At 45.9% G+C, this 13,414-nt stretch overlaps 1 protein-coding gene across 1 annotated transcript in view; it reads right to left on the bottom strand.

The window, feature by feature from the left end:
* The window catches only part of LACTB2 (lactamase beta 2), a 32,178-nt gene extending 21,126 nt beyond the window's left edge, over positions 1–11,052 (bottom strand). Inside the window, exons 1-2 of the mRNA XM_084777415.1 lie at positions 10,856–11,052; positions 2,023–2,186 (exon numbers count right to left, since the gene is read on the bottom strand). Of these exons, the coding sequence (XP_084633541.1) occupies positions 2,023–2,186; positions 10,856–10,977 (286 nt within the window). The 5' untranslated portion in view covers positions 10,978–11,052. The remainder of the gene's footprint in view (positions 1–2,022; positions 2,187–10,855) is intronic.
* Positions 11,053–13,414: the final 2,362 nt, after the last annotated feature.

The raw sequence follows: 13,414 nt of genomic DNA, 5'->3' as shown, positions 1-13,414 counted from the left end.
CAAGACTACCTATGCTGTTAGTGTTGAAAGGGGTTTCAGAGACTCTAAACTTGAAATAAACATATATGACTCCTCACCAATAGGAAGAAAACCAATACTTTACCAATCAGCAGTGCCAGTCATTTAACCAGGACAGTATATATGTATAACAAATAAAAGCACTTAAAATCTGACATAGTTGGAGAAATGGAACTTTCACATGGAGTGAAGACCTATAGCGGATACTCCTTCTGAAACACTGAAGAGACAAGTCAGCAGAGAAAATCCACAGGAGTGCTTTTAAGACAAAGAATGTGCTGTTAAGAATGGATTTAGGAGTGCATGCCATTAATGCCAGCACTTGGGAGGCAGAGGCAGGCAGATCTCTGTGAGTTCAAGGCCAGCCTGGTCTACAAAGAGTTTCAGGACTGCCAAGAATATTACACAGAGAAACCATGTCTTGAAAAACCAACCAAGCGCCGGATGTGATGGCTCACTCCTTTAATCCCAGCACTCGGGAGGCAGAGGGAGGCCGACTGCTGTGAGTTCAAGGCCAGCCTGGTCTAAGTTAGTCCAGAACAGTCAAGGCTGCACAGAGAAACACTGTCTCAAAAAACCAAAAAGAAGAAGAAGAAGAAGAAGAAGGAGGAGGAGGAGGAAGAGGAGGAAGAGGAAGAAGAGGAGGAGAAGAAGAAGAAGAAAAAAAAAAAGAAAAGAAAAACCCAACCAACCAACCACCCAAAAAACCATATAGGTAGCTGGCACTGAAAACTACTTGAACCACATTTGTCCTACTGGTAATTAAACACTAAATCAATACAAACCAGGGGAAACTACTGTACAACTGAAGGGGCTAAGAATACAGTGCCCAGGGATTCAGGGAAGAAATTATGCAGAACTTTAAGGGAACCATGAAGCAAAGTATCTTGGAACCATTTCCTTGCCACCCTAAGTCTGCACACAGCTTGTGTAGCTCCTGCGAGGCCCAGAAAGGCAGACAACAATATCTTTCTCAAAAAAAAAAAAAAAAAAGGCACTAAAATTTTAGTAGCTATAAAAGTGTGTGTCAAACTTCTCTTCTACTTTCTCTATATCAACTGAATGGTCATATACAAATATTTGTTATTTTGTCTGGACCTAAAACTATTTTTCTCTAGAGTACCCAAAAGGTAATTTTATATAATTCTCTAATACTTTTAGAGTGCTACATTTTGACTGTCATCTCTCACATGGAGTCCAGTATGTAAGTTCCCAACCGGGGTGTCAGGCTGGTGTGTTTGGGCTTACGGATGCTCACTCTGTAGAACGAAAGCTCCAGAGAGCATTCTCTCCTGAGGTCATTGCTGCTATCTTTGTGCCAAGCACAGTACCTGACACACAGCAGGCACCTGACTGTCTGGTCACTGACTGTCTCCATCTAAGAGTTTGATGGTAGGATAAAGGAATTAAGGGAATAGGAAGGACGCCTGTACTGAATAGGGCTCAGGGAGAGAAAGCTATTGGGACACTGATCTGTTGCCCGGGTTTCCATATATATTAGCGGCTGTTTTAACATTATGGAAGGCCTCAGGCCTTGGGAGCAGGCAGTCATAGCAGTGACCTTACAGTACCCAGGGACAGTGTTCAGTGCGGTGCCTGACAAACAGTAAGGCCTTAACAGTTGTTAAAGTCTGACACTGTGGTTGTCACAGAGCCTAAACTAAAGCTTAGCTTTTTCACTTTCTGTGTCACCTCTGCTACAACTGACAGTATTCAGTATTCAACTTGCATTTACAAAAGAAAAAGAGCTGGGCATGGTGGCACACGCCTTTAATCCCAGCACTTGGGAGGCAGAGGTAGTCGGATCTCTGTGAGTTCAAGGCCAGCCTGGTCTACAAAGTGAGTCTAGAACAGCCAAGGCTACACAGAGAAACCTTGTCTTGAAAATAAATTTAAAAAAAAAGAAAAAGAAAAAGAAAAGAGAAGAAAAAGAAACAAGACTTTAAATTATCAATTATTTGTCAAGCACAGCCTTCCACAGTGAGCCCCGTGTTTTCTGCTTACCACCACCGATGTTTTTACAAATATCTACTATGCCTCCGGAATGGTCATGGTGCCAGTGCGTCACCAGAATCTCCTGGATGGTTGTGCCGAATTCCACCAACGCTTGCTTTAAACAGCTGATGTACTCTGGAACTGACGGCTCACCGGTGTCAATGAGGATCCTCCTACAAAAGACATGCAAGGCGATCACAGCTGGAACCTGGCGTGCACATTAGCATATGTTTTACCCAGGGAACTTGATTCAATTCAGGAAACTATAAAGTACTCTTAACATATGACTCCAGTTTAAAGCAATCTTACTGTAAGGAAGTTCTTGGAAAGACATTATGGCTAAGTGTAACTGTGAACTAGGGGCTGTCAGCAGGGATCTCGAGCAAACATGGCATTTCAAGTAAACCCAGTGCCACTTCGAATGTATTCCTAAGGCAGACATTTCACCATTCAGAAATTAAGTCACTTGCCTAGCGTTACTTTGCCATAAAATGGTAGAAGCAGCATTCAAGCTCAGGTTTTCTGATACCAGAATATGTGCCCTTATGTGGTATACATTCCAGACGGGCTGTATGTTTTTCAAGTATCTCACAGAATCTAACAGCATCCTTAAAGAAATGCGGTCTATTTGGGGGTTAAATGGCACACTTATAGATTATTGTTAGGATAATGCTGGTTTAGTAAATTACTGGTTGTAGATCCTCCCCCAGTGACCAAGACGTCACTAGCGCTAAGACGTTAGCTAGGCTTCTAGGTCTAGGAATGGTATCTTTCTTGTTGAGCAGGTTTATACCCACAGATAAACACCCTTCACCAAGGAAACTTCTCTTTGCAACAGATGGAGACCACCACAAAAATGTACAACCAATCAAAACACAGAGCTTAGGAGCCCAGTCCCAATAGAAACATCCACAAAACACTCCCACACCTAAGGCTCAGGGAGCACTGTGGAAGAGGGAGCAGATAGATGGTAAGGGACAAAGGACCTGGGAGTTTGCTGTGAGACTGTGTCTCCTAGTAACGTCAGAAGCTCCACCCCTAAAGTCTCATCTACATAACTACCCAAACATGGGGCTGGACAAGGATGACACCAACAGCTAGCAAACTACATGGAGAAAACCCCACGACACCTCAATCCAACATAACAACTACAGGCAAGTGGAGAAACTGAAAATGGGAGAGGTGGCCTTCCTCAGGGAAGAAAACGTCAATCGGTTGTTCAGTGCCAAGCAGACTGAACACACACACATACAAGTAATATATATTCATATGCACATGAATGTGTGTGTGTGTGTGTGTGTGTGTGTGTGTGTGCGCGTGTGCGTGTTATAACAATTAGTGAAAAGAGAGGCTGTGAATTGGAGGAGAGTGAGGATGGGTACAGGGAAAGGTTTAGGGGGGAGGAAAGGGAAAGGAGAAATGTAATGTAATAATAATTGGAAAAAGAAGAGGAGGAGGAGGAGGAGGAGCTACAGAAATGTGGTCTTTTGATAGAAAATGGCCAAATGGGAACAAACTGCAGTCTCTGGTGTTCCCACAAGGAAACACCCAATACATGACTGAAGAGTGAGATGCGAACTGTGGAAAGGCAAGAGAGGGCCACAGCAAACAGTGAGAACACAGAAGTCCAGAAACTACTGTCGGTTAGCTTTACAAGAGGGACAGTTCTGCTCCAACTCGAGGGCGCAGAAAGAAGAGCCTTTCACTGGCTCTATAGCAGCAAAGAAAAGATGGCACCCGCTGGCGCTCTCCTGGGGCTTGTCATCACTGCTGCCTCCTTTGTTCCTAGGTTGAGATGAAGGAGGGCGCCTTTCACAGCCCTTCCGGGGGAAGCAGAAAATTTAGCACTACTGCACACCCATGTTCCGGAAGCCCAGCACTGAGCAGCCATGTAAGGACAACCTCCACAAACTAAGGAAGCTCATGACCACCGAGGCAGCTCTGCAGAAAGTCCAAAAAGGAACCCTAAACACAGAGGAGGAAGGAGTCTCAATTACGAAAGTATAGAAAATAATAAACGTCACGAATAGAATACAATCCAATCAAATCCAGCGGATCATCAGAAATACTTTCAAACTTAAACAAAACCAGAAGCCAAAACCAAAACCTAAATCCACACAAAACCAAAGAAACCAGCGGCACTGAAGAAGAAATAGATACATTTCTACATACAGCCATCATGAAGGCATTTTGGCCATCAATGGACACGTTTACTAGCTGAATTCTAGAGTTCTAAAGCACAGTTAACATCAGCGCTTCTCAAACTGAAAGGGAACAACCAAACTCATTCCACTAAGCCACTATCACCCTGACATCAAAATCATACAATAAACACGTTTTCTGACGTGGGATCTAGATTTTTTGTTTGTTTATTTTTCAAGACAGGGTTTCTCTGTGTAGCCTTGTCCGTCCTGGACTCACTTTGTAGCCCAGGTTGGCCTCGAACTCACGGAGGTCTGCCTTGCCTCTGCCTCCCTGAGTGCTGGGATTACAGTGTGCGCCACCACTGCCTGGCCATGACCGTTTTAACCTCTGGCATTTCCTAACCACACCTCACTGGTTTGGGCTGCCTGAGAAAGATTAGCCTCGACAGGCATGAGTCATTCATTTTTCATCGCCAACTGTGCCATGCCATCAATTCTTGCAGGAATATAAACAGCCCTGCTTACTTTCCAATGACGGGTGGAAGGGGTAGCTGTGTAGGACCAAAGCCAATACCTGGCAGAAAAGAATTTTCTCAGGGCATTAAAATGGGGCACACAGAGGGGAGCACTGCTTGTTTTTCAAGCACGAGGTCCTGAGTTAGGATCTCCAGCATCCAAGAAAAAAACAGGCACATGATGGCTTGGGCCTGTAACACCAGCGCTAAGAGGAAGAAAAGGAGGTAAGGGGCAGGAGAGCAGGAGGGATGAACGTAGGGTGGATGGGAGGGCCACAGAAGTGAGATAGGAGGACTCTCAGACACTAGGGCTCCCTGGTTACAGGAGACGGTGGATGATGGGCCTCATTGGCTAGTCAGTGGAGTCAAAAAGGGGAGTTCCGGTTGTAAGAGGCCACGTCTTAAAAGATAAGGTAGAAAGCATCTGCCGTCACCCATTAGCACCTCCCCCCGACACTTACATATATGCAAACATTGCATGCATGTACATGGGAACATACCCATGGGAACATATCCATATACTACATACATACATATACCCTTCCCAGATGGCACAAAGAGATAACTGGATGGTTATATTCATTTGATGGGCTTGTTTCTAATATCAACAGCCAAGACAACCAACTCCTCTTGTACTGGAGCAGGGAGATAGGAAGGTAGGAGCAGGGAGTGCAGTGTGCCCTTGTACAGGGTAGTGACTTCTAGAACAATAACACATTGGGCATATCTTAAAAGCTAAAAGGACTGTGAAAGTTTTCACAACAAATGATAATGTCTGAGGAGATAAATGTTTAATCTGACTTAAACACTGTGCAAGTATCCAAATGTGTTCATGACTTTGCTGAAGCTTTTACATTATAAGACAAAACTCTAAAAAGCTGCCCTGTCTGGTGAGCAAAGATGGTTCAACTCGTAAAGGCGCTCACAGCTGAGCCTGACAACTTCAGTTCAGTCCGCAGGGCCCACGTGGTGGGAGGGAGACTGACTCCTTCAGGTTGTCCTGTGACTCCCACATGCATGTTGGCACATATACATACACACACAAATAAAACATACACAAACAAAACACAGAATTAAGTACATGAACGTAGTAAGGACAGCGGCCTTAATTGAGGGGACAAGTGGATGGACTTCAGAAATATACTGTAAACTCTTCTGCATATGGGCATGCTGGCTCAAGGATGCAGAAGGCCCTAACGAGTGAACACAGAAAGCCTGAAATGACATAAGGAACATTTGGAAGGTATAAGTAACAGGACCTGCAGGGGAAAAAAAAAGGCAGTCATTCTGAGGCGAGGTTGACTTGGGCTGCAGTGAATTTATTTAGATGGCATCCTTAGACACCTTCCCTTGCCCCACCCTCAATTATTTATGTGACATATAGTGATGTGTTAATTTACTCATTGCTGTCTGCATACCCGCTACCATTTTACCATTGTGAGCCCCATGAGGGAAGGACACGTTGTTTGTTTGGGAGCCCATTGATGTGCCTCCATATTTACAATCGACTGTGGAATGCTTGGCCCTCTGTGCATTTAGTCACACTAAAATAACAACTCAATGTATTCTATGAATCACCCACTAGGCCATGATCCTAGAAGTTTGGCTGTCTCTGTAGGTTTTTGTTTGTTTTTTGTTTTCAAAGTTTCCTCCAAATTCTTACTGCTCTTTAACTGCCTAAGGTCCTTAAAAAGAATCCGTCCATGCCTCGTGTCAAGAATACTATGAACTTTCAAGCCACAAAGCTCCCTTATTACCACATTTAAATCACTGCCTTGTCCTCCCCCTAAGAAGCAGTTTTGAAACACCTGGCAATCTAACACTGAATTTAAATTTTTATAGTCCAGAGTATATCATGGCGATAAAAAGTTACGACAAAATTAACAGGGTTAATAAACAGGTTTACTTAAGCAGTAACAGGGAAAATAGATCTTTGGGAATGCCTGTGTTGCCTGTGTGCAGATCAAAGGCTGAGTAAAAACAACCTCTGGCAATAGAGGTTCCCAGGCCTTCCTTTGTGTTTGTTTGTTTTTGGGAGACTTAACTGGTCAGTTTTGGTCTAATAAAATTGGGATTGGCAGTCAGGCATGGTGGTGTACACTTTTAACCCCAGCATTCGGGAAGCCAGAGGCAGTAGATCGATGTGAGTTCAAAGGCCAGCCGAGGTCCAAGCAAGTCCAGGACAGGCAAGGCTACACAGAGAAACCCTGTCTCAGAAAACAAACAAACAAACAAACAAATGGCAAAGGACACTTGGACTGAAGCTAAAAGTCCTAGCAGAAAAACAATCTGCTCAGAATGGCACAGTATCCAGACATTATAAAACTGGGGGAAAAAATGAGGTTGAACAAGCATTAAGAGGTAAAATGTCATACACAATAATATCCGCACCAGAAACATTTAAAACTCTATGGCCTTAGCCAGGCATAGTGGTGCATGCCTTTATTCCCAGCACTCAGGTGGCAGAGGCAGGTGGATCGCTGTGAGTTCCAGGACAGCCTGGTTTACAAATCGAGTCCAGGACAGGACAGCCAAGGCTATTACACAGAGAAACCCTGTCTCGAAATCCAAACAACAAACAACAACAACCAATCAACCAAACAAATAAAACCTCCGTGGCCTTTCTTCTATTATAACATACAAAGTCTGTCCTCAGAGTATGTACAATTTTGATAGGAAAAGTTAGGATTTCAGCTATCAGAGGAGGAATGTGACAATGCCCTGGAAATGCTTCTAGAGTATCTGCAAATTAGGTACCAGAGATCTAGTGAATTGTGTTATTTATGCATTGACCAAAACAAGGGAGGAAGAACAGCTAGGGCTGTCAGCACGCCAAGAAAAAAGCGAGGGTCCACTCTTCCATCTCTGCTGTGCGAGACTTGGTGCTGAGGAGACAGAAATAAGTCCTTGTGGAGCTTCCATCAACACATGGCCACGTAGAGAAAGGCAGTAAACTTCTTATTCATACAGATCCTAGTCTTAAAAAAAAAATGCTGTTGCCAGGCATGGTGGCGCATGCCTTTAATCCCTGCACTTGGGAGGCAGAGGCAGGTGGATCTCTTTGAGTTCAAGGTCAGCCTGGTCCACAAAGTGAGTCTAGGACAGGTAGGGCTACACTGAGAAACCCTGTCTTAAAAAAAAAAAAAAAGAAATGCTGTTGAGATAAACACCATGTAATCCATGGTGTGCAAAAATAGTGAAAATTAGTGTAGTCTGACAGGTCTTCCACAAGGAAATGACATTTTACATGTGCTCTTAAGGGTGAATGAAGTTAGGTGAAGTGGGAGAAACAGAAGAAAGTGCAAACCAAAGCCTGGATGGAGAAATACACCTCATCTGGGACACTAGGAAGGCCAGCATGGCTGGACCAGAGCCTTTTAAGATGAACAAGATGGCTACGTTTGGGAGACTGAACTGACAGGGGACAAAAGTGGAGGCAGGTAAGCCAGTTAGAAGGCGAATAGAGACATTTCCTTAAGGACTGAACTGACTAGTAGTCAAAAACACATTCCCAAGATGGTTTAGATGTGGGCCAGAAGGAGAGAAATGTTAGAGAGCGTTCAGACATTTTGTTTGATAAAATACACGGCCGGTTCTGTTTACCAAGACAGGGTCCAAGCTGGGCAGTGGTGGCACACACCTTTAATCCCAGGACTTCGGAGGCAGAGGCAGGTGGATCTCTGTGAGTTCAAGGCCATCCTGGTCTACAGAACGAGTTCCAGGACAGCTAGAGCTGTTACACAGAGAAACCGTGTCTTGAAAAACAAAAACAAAAACAAAAACAAAACAAAACAAAAAAGTCCAGCAATTCAGGAGGACTCGGATAATACAGGAGAGCTAAGAAAGCAGCAAGCACCAGGTGTGGTGGTGCATGCCTTTCCCAGCACTCAGGGAGGCAGACAGAGCTCTGTGAGTTCGAGTCCAGCCCTGTCTACAAAGAGAGTTCCAGGACAGCCATGGTTACACAGAGAAACCCTGTCTCGCAAAACAAAAAATGAAAGCAGCAAGGTATGAGCCTGATCGAGGTTGGGCTTCTTTTAAATTTCAGTGTTATTAACAGACAGACGATAGGTGAAACCAAGGAAGCAGGTAAGAGCATCAACAATAGCATATAAAACAGGAGTGGGTGTCTGTTACCTTTTCTACTGTTTTGGCACAGCGCCCAACAAAAGCAATTGACGGAAGGGGTTGCTTTGGTTCGGGTTGAGGACACAGGCCAATATGGAAGGGAAGGCGTGATGGCAAGAGCCACTCTAGCCACGGCAGCGGAAGTGACAGCTGGCCATATTTTGTGCAGGGCCAGGAAGCAGAGAGAGGGAGACGGATGCTTGGTGATCTATTTGCTTTCTCTTTTTAAAAACTCACGTTAGGACTTGAGTACACGGTATGTTTCTGCTAGTCAGTGTAGGGCTTCCTACCTCAGTTAAATTTCTCCTTAAAATTCCCTTCTGGAAGTTTGTATTCTAGGTGATTCTAAACTCGGTAAGGTTGATGTGAGTCTTGGTTGACCATCACAGGGAATTAGGAGTAGGCAGGTGAGATGGCTCAGTGGTTAGGGCGCTTGCTGTCAAGTCTGACAAGCTGAGTTTGATCCTCAGGAATAACAGGGTGAGAGGAAACGAATTGCATGCTATAAGTTATGATTTCAATATTCCAGCCATGGTGTGTGAACGCCCCCCTGCCCCATGCACACACACAAGTATAAATAAATGCAATTAAATAAGATGAAGTGAGGATTGCATTTAGAGGGATGCAAAGGTCTGAGAGATGCTGGACAGGATGTTGTGTTAGCAAGTCAAGGAGGGAATGACCAGCGAGTCCCAACGTTAGCACAAAGAGAATATAAAAATGCCACTGAGTTTAATGAGGCAGAGCCACCTATAGCCTTGGACCTTCTCCTGAGGTGAAACAGTGGACACAAATCTTGGCACATCTGATTTGGACCCACTTAATATTTGTTTCCAGTCACCCTTCAGTTATGTTGAGTAGCATCATCTGCACATGAAATATTTTAGCTTTGCTTACTACTTACCCATCTATAAACTAAAAGGATCACTTAAGCGGAGTGAGTGAGTCCACTGCACATTCCTTCTTAGGAAGACGGGGATGGGGGGTTGAGGGGATGCGGGGGGGGGGGTTGGGGGACTCGGGACGACGATGACACGCCATGGGGCTGCTCTTCCTCGGTTTCAGCTCTCCTAAGGCTCTTCCAGGACAAGCATTTGGTTGTGCTGAGTGTGAGTCAAAGGTGTAAGGAAGTCAGTGTGTATTTTCCATACAAGTTTGCCTCTCAATGCAACCCAACGATTTTAACCCTCAAAGAAAGGCAGGTTGTGTTGAATTTCCTGGGATCATCCACCCAACTCCAACAGGGCATTCATTCTCCAGGGTTATTTGGACTCTTAGGTCCTGACTTCAGAAAGAGTTTAAAATGACACACCGAGGAGAATGCCCTTGTACTCACTGGGCTGAGGGCAACTCAACTCAGGCTAGTCCCTAGAAATTAGGCACTAGGCTGCTTAATGCTCTACCCCCCTACAACTGCACGAAGCCTCAAGGTCCCACACTTGCCCCTGGCTTTATTCACTCTGGGCTTCTCCGTATTTGCCTGCATGACTTAGAATACTCCCATTTCCCTAGGGTCAGCTGCTTGTAAATTTCTTTTACTCAAGAAGGGTAACTATGGTAGACACTTTAAATGCGTACAAGCTATACACGGTTAGAGGAAAAAGCAAAACGGGTTAGGCAGGGGCTGCGTTGCTCTTTCGGTTTTAGGTTGAATTGGAAGCAAAATTCTGCCCTCTACTGTAAGAGAACGGTTTCGGCACAGCCGATAGCTTTCACTACGGGAGGCTCTGGGCAAAACGAAATCAGAGAAGCCCACACTGTACACTTTCGGGGCACGGGAGCAAGGGCCTTGCTATATGACCCTACCAAGCTTGAAATTGGCTATGTAGATCAACATGACCTCGAACTTGCGGTGACCAAACTGGATTTCAAGTGTGCACCAATACACAGGCTCCGGTGACTAACTCGGTTACCCCCCGCGGGCAGCGGGACAGCAAGTACAGCGGGATTCAGAAGCAGGAAGTCTGTGTTTCTCTCTTCGGCGGAGCTCGGGAAACCTCGCCTCCCCGCCACGCGGGTGTGTGAGCTGCAGAGGGTCGGGGGTCGGGGCTTTACCTGCTGCCGGTCCCCACCAGGTACGTGTTGGTGCCTTGCAGGGTCATGGGACCCGGGTTACAGCCCAACACGCGCACCACCCGACTGGACAGCTGCTCGATGCGCTGCAGAGTCACAGCCATCTTTACCCCGGGTGACCGCGGCGCCCAGCTCGCCGTCACTCTGCGCGCAGCTGCCCCCGGGCCCCGTGGGTAAGGCGGCGGTCACGTGGGGTGGGCGGGGTGGCGGTCACATGAGAGACGGAGCGCGGAGGCCCGGAGAGGATTGGCAGCCGCCATCAGGTGACCGGCCCCGCCTTCCGGGCAGAGATCTGTGGTGGCCTGAACCGGCCAGACTCGCCCGCATTGACCTGAGGGGAAGCCGAAAGCCCTCTCTGTCTCAGAGCCTGGTGGGTCTCCGGACTTTGTACCCAAGTAGTCGAGCATATCCGTGACGATGAGCGACACGACTTCTTAGGAAAGTTACCCTGCAGAGATGGGGAAAGGGGGGGGGGCGGGGATAAGGGTAGGCAGGCTGAGTCACTGACCCGGGAAGGAATGGCAGGCTAGGTTTTAGGCAGCGGCACCGTGTGACATTGGAGAGTAATTTACTTTTCGTAATATATGATGCAAGCGATGCTTACATAGCACTTGAACCTGAGTGCTTCATGCCACCCCGGGTTATCCCTTTTCAGTCTTCAACAACAGGGGTGGAAAGTGTCCCTGCACACCTGTGGAAGCCAGAAGGCATCTTCAGGTGTCACCTCAGGAAGCCCATCTACCCTTCACCAGCCTGGACTTACACCACTTAGGCCAGACTGGCCAGCTATTGACAGCCCCGGGGGATTCCCCTGTCTCCCCAGTGCAAGCATTATAAAAATGTGATACCATGCCCCACATTTTTACATAGATTCTGGAGGCTCAAACACACAGGTTGTCATGTTTACAAGGCAAGCTCTTTCATCCCGCTTTAATCCCCAACTCTTAAAATTCCATGTAGTCCTTAACTCTTTAACAGGCACGATTTATCATCATGTTAGAAATGTAAAATGGGCCGGCCGGTGGTGGCGCAAGCCTTTCATCCCAGCACTAGGGAGGCAGAGGTAGATGGATTGCTGTGAGTTCGAGGCCAGCCTAGTGAGTCCAGGACAGTCAAGGCTACCCAGAGAAACCCTGTCTCGAAAAACGGAAAAAAAAAAAAAAGTAAAATGGAGAACCAAGTCTGCTTGGGCCTCTCTTTGTACTTGTTTTACATCAACACATGATCCCATCTGCAGATTTATATGTCTTCCTCTCTATCGTACTCTTGGCCAGGGAAATAGGCTGGTTTTGTGTCCAAGGTGAAAGCGACTTATTTTCTCTGTACTGAGATCTTTTCCAATTGACAAGAAATAACCATTGCTTCCTACTTAAAAATGTGGGTTGTAAGTTACTTTAATAAAACGCACCGAATCTACATAGAGCATATGCACTACCTTAGTCCACTCTTTTTAGGCACAGTGGTGCAATTGATACGTCTTTGGTCTGACTTTTAGGACAGTCGATTTTATATCCTTCTTCACAGAAGGAATGACTTCACAAGTATACAGGTCAATGTTTCAGAGTAGTTGAAATGTGTATTTGCCATGTCTAAGAAGTTTTCTGGTTTGTGTCCCAAGAATGAACTTAATTTGAAAAGCACTACTGAAAGGGTCAAGTCAGGTTTTTTTGTTTTTTTGGGGGGGGGGTGATGCCCAATATGCCCTGAGAGTACCCATCAAAATCATTTATGTCAGGTTTTCATCCCGTCACTATTTATTCACAGCACTTGTAGATGCTGACTGCTGAAAGGGGCAGCAGCATTGCAGCTCCCCACACAGCTCCAAAGTCCATCTTTTTGTGCAGTGTGTCAGGTCAGAATCATCCCCACATTGGGGTGGGCTGTCTGGTAGTGCAACTGCCTGTGAGTCATCACATACTCCTGTTGGTAGCCCTAGGTTTTGTTTTGTTGTTAGGGTTTTCGAGACAGGGTTTCTCTGTGTAACAGTCCTGGCTGTCCTGGCCTTGAACTCATAGTGATCCGCCTGCCTCTGCCTCCTGAGCGCTGCCATTAAAGGCGTGCACCACCATGCATGGCTGGTAACCCGAGTTAAAAAAAAAAAGAAAAAAGTTCATTGGTTCATCTTTTATATATGAGACTAAGATAATGAAACATACACGGCACCAGATATTATGTTATATTAGGTTTATTAAATAAGCATGGGGAGAGAAGGAAAAAGGGAGGGGTACCCCAAGAGAGAGACAGAGACAGGAAGAGTAAGAAGAAGAGTAAGAAGAAGAGAGAGTAGAGAGGGAGGGAGAGAGAGAGATCTCATGGAGGATCTATCCTTTTTATATGGCCCCGGGTAGGGCCACACTCCTGTGGCAGGTAAGCAATGCCATCACAGGTAGGCAGACTGAAGCAGGATCCTAACATCACCAAGTTGGACATTGATGATACAGTTGTTGCTTTGGGCAGTACTGCTGTGTCTTCCCAGGACAAGTCTGTCACATGCCACTTCTCACTGACATAACCAACGATGAGTTGGGGCGGTGTGATTAC

Source organism: Acomys minous (assembly GCF_964271855.1).
Source record: "Acomys minous genome assembly, chromosome: 1".
In the NCBI taxonomy this organism is placed as follows: Eukaryota; Metazoa; Chordata; class Mammalia; order Rodentia; family Muridae; genus Acomys; species Acomys minous.
This window is presented reverse-complemented; position numbering and strand designations above follow the sequence as displayed.